The 12,640-nt window shown below is 40.1% G+C and overlaps 2 protein-coding genes and 1 long non-coding RNA gene across 3 annotated transcripts in view; 2 read left to right on the top strand and 1 right to left on the bottom strand.

The window, feature by feature from the left end:
- The window catches only part of FAM189A1 (family with sequence similarity 189 member A1), a gene marked incomplete at its 5' end in the record, with an annotated part of 496,657 nt that overhangs the window by 332,923 nt on the left and 151,094 nt on the right, over nucleotides 1-12,640 (top strand). The window lies entirely within an intron of this gene.
- Nucleotides 2,520-3,525, bottom strand: LOC109490953. Its single transcript, XR_002144329.1, has 3 exons — nucleotides 3,440-3,525; nucleotides 3,035-3,182; nucleotides 2,520-2,717 (listed from the first exon to the last, which is right to left on the bottom strand). It is a non-coding gene; the product is annotated as an uncharacterized LOC109490953 (long non-coding RNA).
- Nucleotides 9,339-10,753, top strand: NSMCE3 (NSE3 homolog, SMC5-SMC6 complex component). Its single transcript, XM_011235414.3, has one exon. It carries the CDS (start codon nucleotides 9,461-9,463, stop codon nucleotides 10,310-10,312), a length of 852 nt encoding a protein of 283 aa, XP_011233716.2. The 5' UTR covers nucleotides 9,339-9,460; the 3' UTR covers nucleotides 10,313-10,753.

Genomic DNA, 12,640 nt, shown 5'->3' on the forward strand with positions numbered 1-12,640 from the left:
ACCCAGTGCAGAGCCTGATGTGGGGCACGATCTCACAAACCTGATATCATGACCTGACCCCAAATCAAGAGTTAGACGCTTAACTGACTAAGCCACCCAGGTGCCCCTAGAATTCTTTCATGTATTAATAGTATTTTACAGCTGAAAGAGTTTACCTAACTCAGCCCTGCCTTTCTGTAGGCGAAGAGACTAAGACCTAACCAGTGAGAGGTCTTTTGGGACCCAGAGGAAATTGGTGGCAGAGGAAGGATGAAACTGTGTTCCATAAAACATGTAGCATAAAGATATTCGTTAGTTGCCCAAAATATAAACATCTTTGTGCTGATGGAAAAAAATCATTATTTCAACAGTAGACTCTGCTCCATTTTAGTTTAACTTTTTAATTAACAATTCTTTCTGTTGCTGTTGATCCAGAAAGTCTGGGTGCCCTAACTGCATGCATTTGATGGTTCTCATTACTGTTTTCTTAGTCTTCTGTTTCATCTCATTATACTTCAGAAGGAGCAACTTATTCAAGATTCTTCAGCTTGGCCTTCTTCAGGTTCTTTTTAAAACAGGTTTATTAATACATACTTAATATATAAAATTCACTTGTTTGAAGTATACAGTGTTTTTTTAGCATACCTCAGTTATGCCACCATCATTATCTAATTTTATCACATTTTCAATAACCCCCAAAAATCTCATACCCTTTAGCAGTCACTCCCCATTCCCCATGATAAAACTGTGTTCCACAGAAGCTGTACCATTTTACATTCCCACCAGCAATATCTGAGGTTTCCAATCCTCCTGCCTCCTTGCTAACACTTGATATTATCTGCCTTTTTTGTTTAGAGCCATTCTGGAGCGTGAAGTAGTAATGTCATTACGGTGTTGATTAGCATTTCCCTAATGACTAATTACGTTGAACATCTTTTCATGTGATACATCTTTGGAGACATGTCTATTCAAATCTTTTGCCCAGTTTTACAATTGGATTTTTGTATTCTTCTTCGTAAGTTCCAAGAGTTGTTTACATGTTCTGCATATGTGTCCCTTATTAGATACATGATTTGCAAATAATTTCCCCAAGAATGTGTAGATTGCCTTCTCACTTTCTTGAGTATCCTGGACACCCACAAGTTTTTAAGTTTGATGAAGTACAACTTATCAATCTTCTTGTTTATCACGTCTGCTTTTAATCTCTTATTTAAGAGGTCATTGACAAACCCAAGGTCATGAAAATTCCCTCCTATGTTTCATTCTAAGAGTTTTATAGTTTTAATTCTTACATTTAGGTCCATGATCCTCTTTGAGTTAATTCTGTATGTGGTATGAGGTCAGGGTCCAATTCATTCTTTTGCATGTGGATATCTATTATCCCAGCACCATCTGTTGTTACCTCCACTGAATTATCTTGGTCCCTTTAAAAAAAAAAATCTGTTAACCATAGATGTATGGATTTACTTCTGCACTCTCACTTCTGCTTCATTACTCTCTCTGTGTATCAGTCTACCAGAGCTGCCATAACAAAATACCACAGACTGGGTGGCTTAAACAACAGAAATTTATTTTCTAACAATCTGGAGGCTAGAAGTCCAAGATCAAACTGTTGCTAAGTGTGGTTTCTCCTGAGCCTCTCTTCTTGACTTGCAGACAGCTGCCTTTTCACTGTGTCTTCACATGGCCTTCTCTTTGTGTGCACACATCCCTGATGTTTCTTCCAGGGATGAAGAAGGACGGTGCCTTCTGAGAGCATCAGTCTTACTGGATTAGCAGCCCACCCTAAAGGTCTCATTTTAACTTACCCATTTAAAGAGCTTATTTCCAAATTCAGTCACATTCTGAGGTACTAGAAATTGGAATTTAAACTTATGAATTTGAGGAGGAGGGAGATACAATTCAGCCCATGACAATATGTCTATGCTTGTGCCAGTACCACACAGCTTTGATTACCATAGTGTTGTAGTAAGTTTTGACATATTGTAGAAGTGTGAGGAAGTATAAGTCCTCCAACTTTGTTTTTTTAAGTGTTTTGTCTATTCTCGGTTCCTTGAATTTCCTTACAAATTTCAGGATCAGCCTGTCAATTTCTGTAAAAAAATGCAGCTGGAATTTTGATAGGGATTGTCTTCAATTCATTTTATATAGATTTCATTTGCTACTATTTTGATAAGGATTTTGCATCTGTATTCATAAGGGATGTTGGTTTGTAGTTTTCTTATAATGCCATTATCTGGTTTTGGTGTCAAGATAATTACTGGACTCAGAATGAATTGGGAATTGGTTCTTCAGTTTTCTGAGTTTGTAAAGAGTTGGTTACTAACTCAGTCTTTATTTGTTGTAGGCCTATTTATATTTTCTATTTCTTTTGAAATCTGTGACTTTCTAGGAAATTTTCCATTTCACAAAATTTATCTAATTTGTTGGTATATAGTTGTTTATTGCTCATAGCCTTCTCTTATTTTTTTTCAAGGTTGGTAGTGATATTCCCTCCTTCATTCCTGATTTTATTAATTTGGGTGTTCTTTCTTGGTCAGTGTAGCTCTTTGTCAATTTTACTGCTTATTTAAGTTCTTGGATCATCTTTAATGAGCTGTTTTCTTATTTCACCTGTGCCAGGTTCTGCACTTCTCTTTCCTCTACAGATCATGCTGCTGGAGTTGCTGGTAAGTAGGCTGGCAAGTGGCGAGAGGCCCAGAAGTTTCTGGCACAGCAGACTTCGCTTTTATGAGCCACTGTGAATCAAAGAACACACTGTTTACATGTCTCCTGAGGCACCGTGAAACAGCCTCTTGGAATCCAGGCTCAAAGGGGCTGAAACTGCTCAAGGCCTCTCCCAACATCAAGGCCTGATAGCATTTGACCTGCCTGTAAGACTTCCTCTGAGGGCAATTAGCAGCCTGGCCAGGCTCTTGAAGGACTACCCTCAGAAAGAAGACAGCTGTAGGCTCTCTCAGAAGGGAGACATGGGTTTTTGCCAGCTGAATACCCATAAGTACCACATGATCCTGGGTCTTCCCAGGCCTTGGGAAGGGGCAGGCTTTCTCCTTACCAGGTACCTAAGCTCTCACTTGCATCTCAGGGAGGAAGACGACTTGTACACTCTCCTGTGCAGATTTTGGAGAATCCATGGCCTTTGTGTCCTCTCCAACCTTGAATGCATGCCTGCTTTAGTTGTTGATTTAGCTCAAGGGAGGGAACTAGGAATGAGAGGAGATCAGAGACAAGGGGTATGTGCATATCCACCATCTGCCCAGGATTCCTACAGCCATCCCTAAAGTACCTCTGAGTATTATTTCTGGTTTTCTGTTTATAATTGTTGTCTCCTTCAGGACCACCAGTTATGCATATATGTGAGATTTTTCTTGTGTGCCTTCAGTATTTTCATATTTTTTCTCATTCACTTCTTTTATTCTTAATCCATTTCAATTTGTTCAGTTTTCTCAAAAGAACTTACCTGTCTTTCCCCTCTTTATTAGCCTTGTCCATTCTCCTCCTTGATGCCCTTGCCCTGTGAGTATACCTCCGTTCTAGGCTAAAGTGAAACCTAGAAGAAAAGAATGAGGCTTCTGTCACCTTGAACGGTGTGGCCTATGGGGAAATACTTTGCTTTAAATATGGAGAACACGGCTACTCTAGAATAACAAATACTTTAAAATATGTTCTAGGTTTTCTGAAATGTCTTTCTGCAGAGTAGCAGATGGCTTTCTCCATCACTTAGATCTCTGAGTTGGCTTCACCAGGAGGCAGGCTATGCCCAAGCAAAGGCAAAGGTTGCTAGGCTTACATCACCACTCAGCGTGTTGGCTTGGAGAAAGAGAACATATGTGAACCTCTGAAAGGATGCTGACTGGACTTTTGAACCAGTCGCTGTGGCTGGCCTGCATCTCGTGCACTCAGGACAGAAAGGTAGAGCCTTACCAAGGTCTCCTAGAGATGGGAAGAAGCAGTTCCTAAAAGGAAGATGCAGAACAAGAGGCAAAAACAAGCAAACAAATTTATTGGCCACTATTGAGACCTTATGTGTTTGTAATTTTATTACTTAATACCTTAGTGATTTTCATAAGTGAAAGGCCCTGGATAACTGGAAGGTTTGTATTCTTTTTTTTTATTTTAATGTCTTTTTTAATTATATTATGTTAGTCACCATACAGTACATCCCTGGTTTCTGATGTAAAGTTCGATGACTCATTAGTTGCGTATAACACCCAGTGCACCATTGCAATACGTGCCCTCCTTACTACCCATCACCAGTCTTTCCCATTCCCTCACCGCCCTCCACTCTGAACCCCAGTTTGTTTCTCAGAGTCCATAGTCTCTCATGCTTCATTCCCCCTTCTGATTACCCCCCCCTTTCTTTATCCCTTTCTTCCCCTACCGATCTTCCTAGTTCTTATGTTCCATAGATGAGAGAAACCATATAATTGTCTTTCTCTGCTTGACTTATTTCACTTAGCATTATCTCCTCCAGTGCTGTCCATGTTGCAGCAAATGTTGAGAAATCGTTCTTTTTGATGGCTGAGTAATATTCCATTGTATATATGGCCCACAACTTCTTAATCCAGTCATCTGTTGAAGGGCATCTCGGTTCCTTCCACACTTTGGCTATTGTGGACAATGCTGCTATGAACATTGGGGTGCATATGGCCCTTCTCTTCACTATGTCTGTATCTTTGGGGTAAATACCCAGTAGTGCAATGGCTGGGTCATAGGGTAGCTCAATTTTTAACTTTTTAAGGTACCTCCACACTGTTTTCCAGAGTGGGTGTACCAACTTGCATTCCCACCAAGAATGTAGGAGGGGTCCCCTTTCTCCACATCCTCTCCAGCAATTGTTGTTTCTTGCCTTGTTGATTTTTGCCATTCTAACTGGAGTAAGGCGATATCTTAGTGTGGTTTTGATTTGAATTTCCCTGATGGCTAATGATTTTGAACATTTTTTCATGTGTCTGTTAGCTATTTGTATGTCTTCATTGGAAAAGTGTCTGTTCATATCTTCTGCCCATTTTATGATTTGTTTATTTGTTTCTCGCGTATTGAGTTTGAGAAGTTCTTTGTAGATCTTGGATACCAGTCTTTTATCTGTAGTATCATTTGCAAATATATTCTCCCATTCCGTGGGCTGCCTCTTAGTTTTTTTGACTGTTTCCTTGGCTGTGCAGAAGCTTTTAATCTTGATGAAGTCCCACAAGTTCATTTTATCTTTTATTTCTCTTGCCTTTGGAGACGTGTCATGAAAAAGGTTGCTTTGGCCGATGTCGTAGAGGTTGCTGCCTATGTTCTCCTCTAGGATTTTGATGGATTCCTTTCTCACATCGAGGTCTTTCATCCATTTGGAGTTTATCTTTGTGTATGGTGTGAGAGAGTGGTCAAGGATTTGTATTCTTGAAAAGAGTTTGAGGTGTTTCTGGGCTAAATGGCTGCAGTGCTTGGAATGAGCTATCTTATCAAGCTACATCTCTCCACCCTCTTCCACTGGCCAAGGAAAGCTCTGTTGCCACTTAAAGTATTCTTCCATGAGGGACAAAGTGTTATCGAGTAGTCCTATTGTGTGATTTAACCTGTATGCATCTTTGTTATGAATGAGTGGACACAAGGGATTTTATTGGAACCATTAAAGTATCTGGATCCTTTTCCTCCTATCTACTCACCAAAATAGTATCTGCCTCCCCCACTCCAGCTCCTTTGCTCACATGCTGCACCCTGTCCCACTTTCTTTCACTGGAAAAGGCAGTGAAGCTGCTTGTATATGGTGGCTGCATGCTTTTATCATTGCTTTTCTCCCCAGAAAGCCCTTACCAGCTTTTTGCACTAGGCTACTGACAGAAAATTCAAAATCTTTCTCTGGTTCTGCAAGAAATACCAGGGAATGAAGAGGAGAATCCAATAGATAATAAAGATGATTAGAGCTTGTTGGCAGTCATTTGCTACCAAGGAGATGAAATAAAGCAATTAATTACTCAGAGACTTCTAAAGAGCAAGTGGTAACTGGTAGGCATTTCTTTGTTCAATGCATTTGAAATCTTAGCTAGCTTAATTTTGCCTCAAATAATTTTTCCTTCTTTTTCCTTTTGGGTCTAGAAATAAAAGTACTGAGGTCATTAACATAAACAGAAAATGTTTCTCTTTTTGAACCACTTGTCTTTACTACTTCACTGGCTGAACAAAGTCACAAATGTCATATTCAAGTCACACTGAATTTACTGAAAATTTGCATGTGTATAACTGCTAGGGCGTGGCGTCACTGTGAAGTTAAAATCATTGAGAATGTATTTCTCATTTATCTCCCAGACAAGACAAATCAACACTGAATTTCATTTTTAAAAGAAAATAATTTTAATAGCACCTTAATACGTTTCTTTCCAGACCTTTTCCTCATTTTTGTGTGTACAAGTGTTTCACTGCAGTAAACATCTTTCTAAATACAGCTTTTTAGAGTCCTCAGATATGTTCCTTAACATAAACCCTGTGGAAAGAAGCAATCTGTTATCAACTACCCTGTTCCAGCCTTGTGCTAGGTGCTTGGCAAACCTATCTCATTAGTTCCCTGATGTCTGGGTTATTATAGTAGTCCCCCCTTACCAGTGGTTTCACTTTTCGGTCTTTCAGTTACTCTTGGTCAGCCGTGGTCTGCAAGCAGATGATCCTCCTTCTGACATATTCTCAGGTCAATAATAGCCTAAAGCTACATTCACCTCACTTCATCTCATCATGTAGGCAGTTTATCATCTCACATCATAAGGGTGACATTTTGAGAGAGACCATATTTACACAATTTTTAATTACATATATTATTAGTGTGCTATTTTATTATTGGTTGTTTTTCTTACTGTGCCTAACTGATAAATTTTATCACAGGTATATATGCATGTATTGGAAAAAACATAGTATATATACGATTCAGTGCTATCTGCAGTTTCAGGCATCTATTGAGGGTCTTGGAACATATTCCCTCTGGATAAGGAAAGACTACCGTAATCTCATTCTGTTGATTTGGAAACAGAAAGGAGTGTCAGTAGCTCCCCCAATGTCACACAGGTTTCTAATCTAGGTCCATCTAACTCCATACCTTTGCTTTTTCAATGACACCATATTTATGTTCTCTCTGCTTCAACATATGGTTAAGAGCAGTGTCTGGAGGCACAATGTCTTAATTCAGAACCAGATCCATCACTTATTTGCTGTAGGACTCCAAAACAGTTAATATTTTCCTCCGTGCCTCAGTTTCTTCTTTGTGAGAAGAGAAACACATTAACACACAGGTCTCATAGGGTTGTCGTGGTGATTAAATAAAGTAATACATGTAGACCACTTAGAATAGAGTCTAACCCAGTTACCTTTGTAATAACTGTCAGCTGTCGTTTGTATGTATTATTATTACTGTTAGTGTTGTTATTACCATCATCATCACAATAATTTTTCCCCAAACACCCATGGCTTTCCGTGTCCTTCTAAAATGGAGGGTGGTCTGGATGACTTCTCCATGTGATGCCTAAAGTTCATTCTAATACTATTATTATATGTCTGTATTTTCTCACCTGCATTCCCCTGGGCACAGTGTAGGAGAGGTGTTTTAACCAGTATCTTTTCTGACCTATTTTGAGTATGACAATCTGCTGAGTTAAAATGCAGCTGAAGGACACTGCAGATTTATACTGAAAATGTAGCCTAATTATTGACAATGGTTTTCATCTCATTTTCCACTTCTCTGTTATCTGTTGGTTGCTGATTTCTTTCTCTTTCTTTCGTTTTTTAAACTCAGGGTAAAACTGATCCTACTGGAGGGAACTTTTGCAGAATCCTTGATTGCAGGAGGTTTAACATAAGTCCAAATTTGTAAGGAAAATGAAGATGAATTTTTCTCATTGTAAAAAAAAAATGAATGCCTTGATGATATATTTGTTTTTCTTAGTAGGTTTTTGTCATTAAGACTGATGCTTGAGGATATATTGTTAGATCTTGTGTGGGACAGAAAGTTATTACTCATAGTTTACCAGATTTTAGCATACTTGCATCACAACATGGAATATCATTTTACATTTAGATTTGCAGTTCCAGTGCCATTATCAGATTGCATTTTCATATTGAATTACAAACAAAAATTTTATGTTACTAACACTTAATGAAATTTTAATAAGGTTGTGTTTTGATGCTATTATTCAAATAATGTGTTTTGAATTGCTTTCCTTTGAATATATTTGCATTAAAGAGGAACTCAATTTGATTTGGTTCTTTGAAGTTTTCCCACTTTCTGGGCAGCTTTAAAAAGGCAAAGTAGGAAATTCAGTTTCTTCTCAGCAAGTCAGTAAATAGAAAAGGAACACATTTGCTAAGATCTGCAGAAGTAATGGTAGCAGACTGCAGATGGTTTGAGTTAATGAAATGACTCATGTTGGCTATTAAAGCTGAACAATTAAAAATATATATACAAAGTGCACACATCACAGATTATGAGTAGTGATACCCCTGGGTTCTCTTTTCTTTCTCATTGAGCCCTAAGGCTAAGATATTAAAAATTAAGAAATTTAAGAGATTCACATTATTGCAGTTCTTGATCAGTGATGCCCAAAATTAAATGGGAATCTCTTGAGAGAGCACGTTTCTGTTTGTAGCATTCTTCTTAGCCGTTTCTGCGAAAATTGTGGTTGTGGGCCCAAGGCAGCAAGTGTTTTCCAAAAGTTAGAAGCAAGAAGACCTCATTGTAACGTGCTTTATGTGGTGATTTTGTCCTGGTTGTCTAGCAGAGGGAGTTTAATGCATAAACTATAAATAGTGAAAGAGTGAAAACGTGTTAAACGGTCCTGCTTGCAAGACAAGCCTGCTTTTACCAAACATTCGTTTTTAATAAACTCTTAGGGGCATTAGAGAAAGTAACTGGTGGTAAATGGTTATGAGGGCTTGAACCTGAGCCGAAGGGAGGGAGTGGCGCTGGCAAACCAAGTTAGGAGTCACCTGGGTCTTCTTTTACGTCGTTTTGTGTAGAAGGAAATGCTTATACTTCACTTTCACGCTCTTACCTTCCTCCCCTTCCTTTCCCACCTCACCTTCCTTTTCTCCCACATTTAGACGTCGAGTTCCCTCCACCTAAAAGTATTCGCGATTTTAATACTTAATACTCACTTTCTATAGTACTTGCCTGAGCCCGTGTGGTCCTGAACTTAGCGCACACTTGCTTAGTTTTGGTTTCTGTTCTCTACTTGGGTGGTTTGGGGAGGACAACACTTTATAAGAACCACGGCTAGCTCTCCGCCGCTTTCCGCCAACGCGCCGCGGCCGGGCAGTCGCCCCCGACGCAACGCGCAGTCTCCGCCGACGCAGGCGCGGTCTCCGTGATGCAACGCGCGCCCCCTCTGGCCCCGCCCAAGGCCGCCTAGTCGTGCCGCGCGCCAACCCACAATTCCCGCTGCGCGCTGCGAACCTGCTGCCTTCGCCGTTGCTGGTGCCCCCGCCGCCCGTTACGGCTCCCTTCGCCGGGGACATGTTGCAGAAACCGAGGAGCCGGGGCCGCCCTAGCTCCCAGGCGGAGAGGGACTGGGGCCGCCGCGCCGCCGAGGAGGCCCCGAGCACCTCCCGCGGGGCTGGCAGCTCCCAGGAGGCCCGGAGCACAGCATCGCAGGGCGCCCGCCGGGCAGAGGCCTCCCCCGAGGTGGGGCCCAGGTCCCAGCAGCAGCTGGAGCTGAAGGTGGCCGAGCTGGTGCAGTTCTTGCTGATTAAGGACCAGAAGAAGATCCCGATCAAGCGCACTGACATACTGAAGCACGTCATCGGGGACTATAAGGACATCTTCCCTGATCTCCTTAAACTGGCTGCCGATCGCCTCGAGTACGTCTTCGGGTACAAGCTGGTGGAACTGGAACCCAAAAGCAACACCTACATCCTGATCAACACCCTGGAACCAGTGGAGGAGGATGCCGAGGTGAGAGGCGATCAGGGCACTCCCACCACCGGCCTCCTGATGATTGTTTTAGGTCTCATCTTTATGAAGGGCAATACCATCAAGGAAACGGAGGTCTGGGACTTCCTGCGCCGCTTAGGGGTGTACCCCACAAAGAAGCATTTAGTTTTTGGGGACCCAAAGAAACTTATTACCGAAGAATTCGTGCGGCAGCGTTACCTGGAGTACCGGCGAATACCCCACACGGACCCTGTAGACTATGAATTACAGTGGGGCCCGCGAACCAACCTGGAAACCAGCAAGATGAAAGTTCTTAAGTTTGTGGCCAAAGTCCATAATCAAGACCCCAAAGACTGGCCAGCACAGTACTGTGAGGCTTTGGCAGATGAGGAGGCCAGAGCCAGACCTGAGACAGGTGGCCCAGCCTCCTCTTGAAGTCTGAGACAGATTCAGAGGGACTCCTGGGGGAAGGTCAGAGGCACTGGGTGAAGGGGTAGGGGTGGGAGGGAGCATATTTCTGTAACGCTTAAATGTGTATGGCTTTAGGATGTGTTTTCAAACTTCCATTCTCTTTTAATATTGTAAATTATTTGGTTCCAGGTTTTCACTTTTAAAAAATACTAGGAGAGGATTTTTGTTTTGATCTGTTTTACCGTTGTATATTTTGGCATTAAAATTTTGCTAGCATTTATACAACTGATTGGAAAACTTTGTACCATGATCTGGAACAGGTATTTAAAAAAGAACGCATCGGAAAATTGCTTTGGTGCCAAGAAAATAAAAAGAAGTGGTTATTATCTGGTCTCTTAACTACCCCAGTTTGTAAGTTAAAATGAAAGCCTTTATAAATTAAAAATAAAAATGTAATTGTGTATATCCTTTTTTACCTTAAGACATCTATTTTATATTTATATATTTCCTGTGTATATAAGCATGCATCATCTAAGTAATGTACATATTGTATTTTCTCCGAATAGCAATTTTTTAAATATTCATAATTATCACTCAACTCTGTGATTAACCGTTTAGTGCCATTTAGTTTTTTCTTTTTTTTTCCTCCTTTTTTTGCTGCTATAGTTGTAATAAATACTGTGTCTTTGAAGCAATTCAGCATTGTGCATTTTTCAATCATGGATCATGAGATACTAATTTCATGACTCAAACCAGCATCTTAAAAACATTTTTTTCTTGCTACATATTATTAAGGTAAATAGTGTTTTGTAGAAGTTGGCTTACTTTTTTATGTGTGTGTGCATATTGGATCACTATCTAAAATAGAAAATACATTTCTGACTGAGTATAAAAAAAGTGGATAAAACTGTTAGTTATTAACCATGCCTACTTGGTTCAGATCCTGGCGTCACGTAACCAGCTATGTGAATTTAGGCAGGTTACTTGTATACAGATGTTCCCTCACCTGTAAAGTGAGCTGATGATGCTCATGCTGTGTGTGATAATGTGATAATTAGATTTTGGAAGTATATGTAAAGTTCTTGGTACAATGCCTGGTGTGGCAGATTTCAGTTGTTAACTTTGTTCCTTAACTTTTTGAATTTGTTTTTTAATCTTCTTGGTCTGGAGTAAGTTAAGTGTTTTGTTTTGTTGGTTTTTTTTGCTTTTCAGGTTTTCTCTCATTATCTTCTAAATCAAAGAGTAGGAGTTATTGGTTCAAAAGTTAAGTCCATACTCTACTAGCCTGAGTCTATTGTGTGGTGCTTGGAAAAACAACTCATGGTGTATGGTGAGTGTAGCCCATATAAAGAAGAGTAGGACAGTTAGACAAAAGATCTCCCCTGGGCTTGAGAGCTAACTATAGTGAAAGGGTATGGGTTTTGAGGTTGTCTGACAAATGGAATTTGAATTAGGGCTCATGCTATGTCAGCATGGTGATTCAAGGTAGATTTTAAGTTCTCTGAATTTCTATTTATCTGTGAGATGGGAAAAACAGTAACTATAGCATAGTTTGTTAATGGATTAAATGAGTCCAAAGGAAAGAGCTCCCAGTCTCCCATTGTATTCCTCCATAGCCTCTGGCAAAATGCTGTTTATATTCAGAGATTCAACAAATAATTTATTCAGTGGGTGAATAAGCATAATTGTTTGAGAAGGTACTACAAATTGATCCTGAAATGAGATAATTTACTTTAGCTTAAAAAAAAAAAAAGTGGATTTGATCAACCCTGGACTAAATGCCTTCTAGAAGAGTCTACGGTGGGTTTGTAGTGCTATGGAAGAATGTGATAGGTTACTGTATTTTATTTCATTCTCTTGAATTGAAATTTGCATTTATTTCATCAATGGAATATAATTGGTCCTTGAAGGCATTTCTTCTTGGTTTGCATTTTATTTCAGTGTATAAATTACCTTGTGACTGAGCATCCTGCTTACTGGTCCCTTACCTCACTCACTGTTTTGCCTTCTGGAGCGTTTTAGCCCTGGTGTTTTCATCTGTGTGGTGAAGATTATCACTACCCAGAACCCACTATCAGTTACGTCTGAGTTGATCTCTTCTCCCACTCCCACACTTTTCCATGCAGATGTTAACAATTTACCTTTAATGAATTACCATTTTGTTTCAATTTTTTTTTTTTACTTTTTTGGAATTTTTATTTATTTATTTTAAGCAATCTCTACACCCAGCATGGGGTTTGCACTCACCATACTGAGATCGAGTCACATGCTCTTCCTATTGAGCCTGCCAGGCGCCCCCAGATTTTAAAATGTAAGATACTACAGGCCAGATGAAGCCCTATGTCTTTTCTT

The sequence above is a fragment of the Ailuropoda melanoleuca genome, chromosome 9 (assembly GCF_002007445.2).
Source record: "Ailuropoda melanoleuca isolate Jingjing chromosome 9, ASM200744v2, whole genome shotgun sequence".
NCBI classification, from domain to species: Eukaryota; Metazoa; Chordata; class Mammalia; order Carnivora; family Ursidae; genus Ailuropoda; species Ailuropoda melanoleuca.